At 48.5% G+C, this 3226-nt stretch overlaps 1 protein-coding gene across 1 annotated transcript in view; it reads left to right on the top strand.

The window, feature by feature from the left end:
* The window catches only part of LOC111651182 (histone-lysine N-methyltransferase 2C-like), a 56197-nt gene that overhangs the window by 28636 nt on the left and 24335 nt on the right, over positions 1–3226 (top strand). The window contains exons 29-30 of the mRNA XM_087172616.1: positions 8–94; positions 982–1227. Of these exons, the coding sequence (XP_087028742.1) occupies positions 8–94; positions 982–1227 (333 nt within the window). The remainder of the gene's footprint in view (positions 1–7; positions 95–981; positions 1228–3226) is intronic.

The raw sequence follows: 3226 nt of genomic DNA, 5'->3' as shown, positions 1-3226 counted from the left end.
TGTGTGTGTGTGTGTGTCAGACTGGTCCACCAGAGTGAAGCAGATTGCCAAGCTGTGGAGGAAAGCCAGCTCTCAGGACAGAGCTCCCTACGTGGTGAGTGTCATCAACACTCATTAACAGTTTCTCAACAGAATTAGTGTTTATTATTGAACCTGTCTGTGCATCACTTTTCTTATTTATCTAAATAAAAAACAGGAAATGTTTTTGTTTACTTTTGCTTTTATGCAGCTGATCTTTCATCTGTGTCATTATCACTTATATTATGTGTCATCTACAGAAGGTTAGAGCTGTTATAGGTTGAAGGTCTCTCTCTCTCTCTATCTATCTATCTATCTATCGAACCAGTACTCCCAGTTTGATGCTGGTTGAGCTGTAGTTTCCAGGCAGCATCAGTTGGTCCGGTGTCGTCAGAGAGGAGACACGAAGGACATCAAGCAGCAACGTTTGAAGTGAAGCTACGGCACTCGTATACATCCAAACGTGTTGCCGTAGTGATGGATATCAAAGGTCGCTAAGCAACATTTAACTCTAACAATAGTTAATTCACTACTTTAGGAAAACGAGGTCTGTCTGAATGTTACTACATGTCTCTGAAAATGAGCTGAGAGCTCTTGATATTTGCTTTAGAGCCAATTTGATTTGAGATGAGGTGTTTGTGACTTCAGCACCACGGACAGCATCATGGTTTCCTCAGTAACAGAGGATGGAGGTGACAAAGGTTCACAACAGTTCAATCATGAGATGAAGAGGAACAAGCTGCAACTGTAGGAAGTATCAACACAGAATCTACGTCCCTTCAACCGCTGCTGCTCAAAGTCCTTACTGTCTCCTGATGACATCACCAAGTAGGACCATACAGATTGAAAAGTTGTGACCCTAAAATGAACCCACCCAAGCTAGACCAGACCATGTGGAGCAGTCGTGGATCTGCAGTGGTTAATAAATGTCGGGCTCAGACTCTGTGTTTTCTCTCTCTGCAGCAAAAAGCTCGTGATAACCGAGCGGCTCAGCGCATCAACAAGGTGCAGCTGTCCAACGACCCGCTCAAACGCCACCCGCCCTCACAGCAGCAGCAGCCGCTGCCGCCGCAGCAGCCACAGCAGCCGCTGCCGCCGCCGCTGCCACCGGGACCGTATGACCCTGTTTCCATGGAGGCAGAGTTGGCATTCAAGGACCCACTGAGACCCAAAGAGTCAGAGCAGGAGCAAGAGTGGAAGTTGAGACAGGTGAGCAGAGTTTCAGTGTGTTTATCTTTAACACATCATCCCCCCATCGAGTAGAAGCAGAGAGAGAAACCGACAGCTGACTCCGCCCACAACCTCAGGATATAAACATGTCCGTGGTCAAACCTGTGAGGCTGCAGCAGGGAGATTAACACACAACCAGACGCCTCAGGCTTCAGCTCAGATGAACAAAAACACACAAGTCAATCAGTGAACATGACACGAGGACCTGAGGACGGATGAACCGGTCAGTCTCAGAAAGTCAGCTTTATGATTGTTAACTTTATTCAAACACAACTTTATTCAAACACGAGACTGAGCTCTGAGCAATGTGAGTCAGTCCCTGTGGTGTGTGTCCATAACATTTTCTACACACTTTATCAAACATGTTTTTCACCTGCAGGTCTGTCACTGCGGCAGGATGGTGTTGGTTTCCCGCTCTGAGTAGTAACCATAGTAACATCAGGCTGCATGTCAGGGGGCTGTAGAGACAGATGAGAGGTGGGGGGCTGAGAGCTGTTGTCACTGTGTCACTGATGAAGATGATGTGTGATGTGGAGCCTCACTCACTCACTAATGTCTCTGATGTAATTGTCATTGAAAAGGGAGAGGTAAATGACAGATGGGGAGCCGGTAAGAAGAGGCAGGAAAATCTCCCCCAAAGCAAAGCCCTAAAATCACCAACAGATAAAGATTGTTCCTGCCAGGCATCTGTAGCAGGAGGTGGCAAAGAGGCTCTGGTAAGATCTCAAGGAGAACCTGTTCGAGGCAGACGTCCTGGATCCACCACGCTCTGAAATCCTCTTCCTGTCCCAGGTCACACCTTAGTCTTCACAGAGATCTGCAGCCTGTTTACAGCTTGTTTACTGCTGGTTTACAGCCTTTTTACAGCCTGTTTACTGCTGGTTTACAGCCTGTTTACTGCTGGTTTACAGCTTGTTTACTGCTGGTTTACAGCCTGTTTACTGCTGGTTTACAGCCTGTTTACAGCTTGTTTACTGCTGGTTTACAGCCTGTTTACTGCTGGTTTACAGCCTGTTTACTGCTGGTTTACAGCCTGTTTACTGCTGGTTTACAGCTTGTTTACAGCCTGTTTACAGCCTGGTTTACAGCTGGTTTACAGCCTGTTTACAGCCTGTTTACTGCTGGTTTACAGCCTGTTTACTGCTGGTTTACAGCCTGTTTACAGCCTGTTGAAATTGTTGCAGATCCTGTTACACAGTTACACTTTTATTTGATCATTGGTCCAGTATTAAAAAGAAGATGAAGAACAACATCTATCAGTGATCAATAATCAGACATTGATCAGCCTCAGGACTGGGACTGAAGAGGACTTCAGGCCCGTGGACCAGGACCGGCCACAGTCGTCGTCTCTGGGCCAAAGAACAGTTTGTATCTGAAGGGTGTGACGTGAACACAGGAAACAGTCTGACAGGTTGAAGTGGAGTTGACCCAGAGCCGTTGTCTGTGGCCTCAGTCTGTCTCAGAACCGACTGCTTTTATTGTGAAGGGAAACTTCCTGCTCTGAATGTGGGTCTGCTGCCGTCCCTCAAGCCTCACACTGACCTGAGAGCAGCTCAGAGACATGGCCATGAGCTGCCCCCCCACACACACACACACACACACACACACACACACACACACACAGGTACCTGAGACCATGTGACTGGACTGCTGTCCCCTCAGTGTGAGGCTGTCTTCTGGAGGACGACAGCAGCTTCACCTTCACTGTGAGCAGGTGTCACTGCAGGTGAGAAGAACCAGGTGAGAGACAGACAGGACAGAGCAGTCAGGAGGGAGGACCCCCCCACCACTCCCCACCACTCCCCTATCACTCCCCTATCACTCCCCATCACTCCCCACCACTCCCCTATCACTCCCCTATCACTCCCCATCACTCCCCTATCACTCCCCTATCACTCCCACACCACTCACCTATCACTCCCCCACCACTCCCCTATCACTCCCCTATCACTCCCACACCACTCCCCTATCACTCCCC

The sequence above is a fragment of the Seriola lalandi genome, unplaced genomic scaffold (genome assembly GCF_002814215.2).
Source record: "Seriola lalandi dorsalis isolate HSWRI2012SDOR001 ecotype SW California unplaced genomic scaffold, Sedor1 jcf7180002053478, whole genome shotgun sequence".
Classification (NCBI taxonomy): Eukaryota; Metazoa; Chordata; class Actinopteri; order Carangiformes; family Carangidae; genus Seriola; species Seriola lalandi.
The sequence above is the reverse complement of the archived record's forward strand: the minus strand, read 5'-3'. Positions and strand labels throughout refer to the sequence as shown.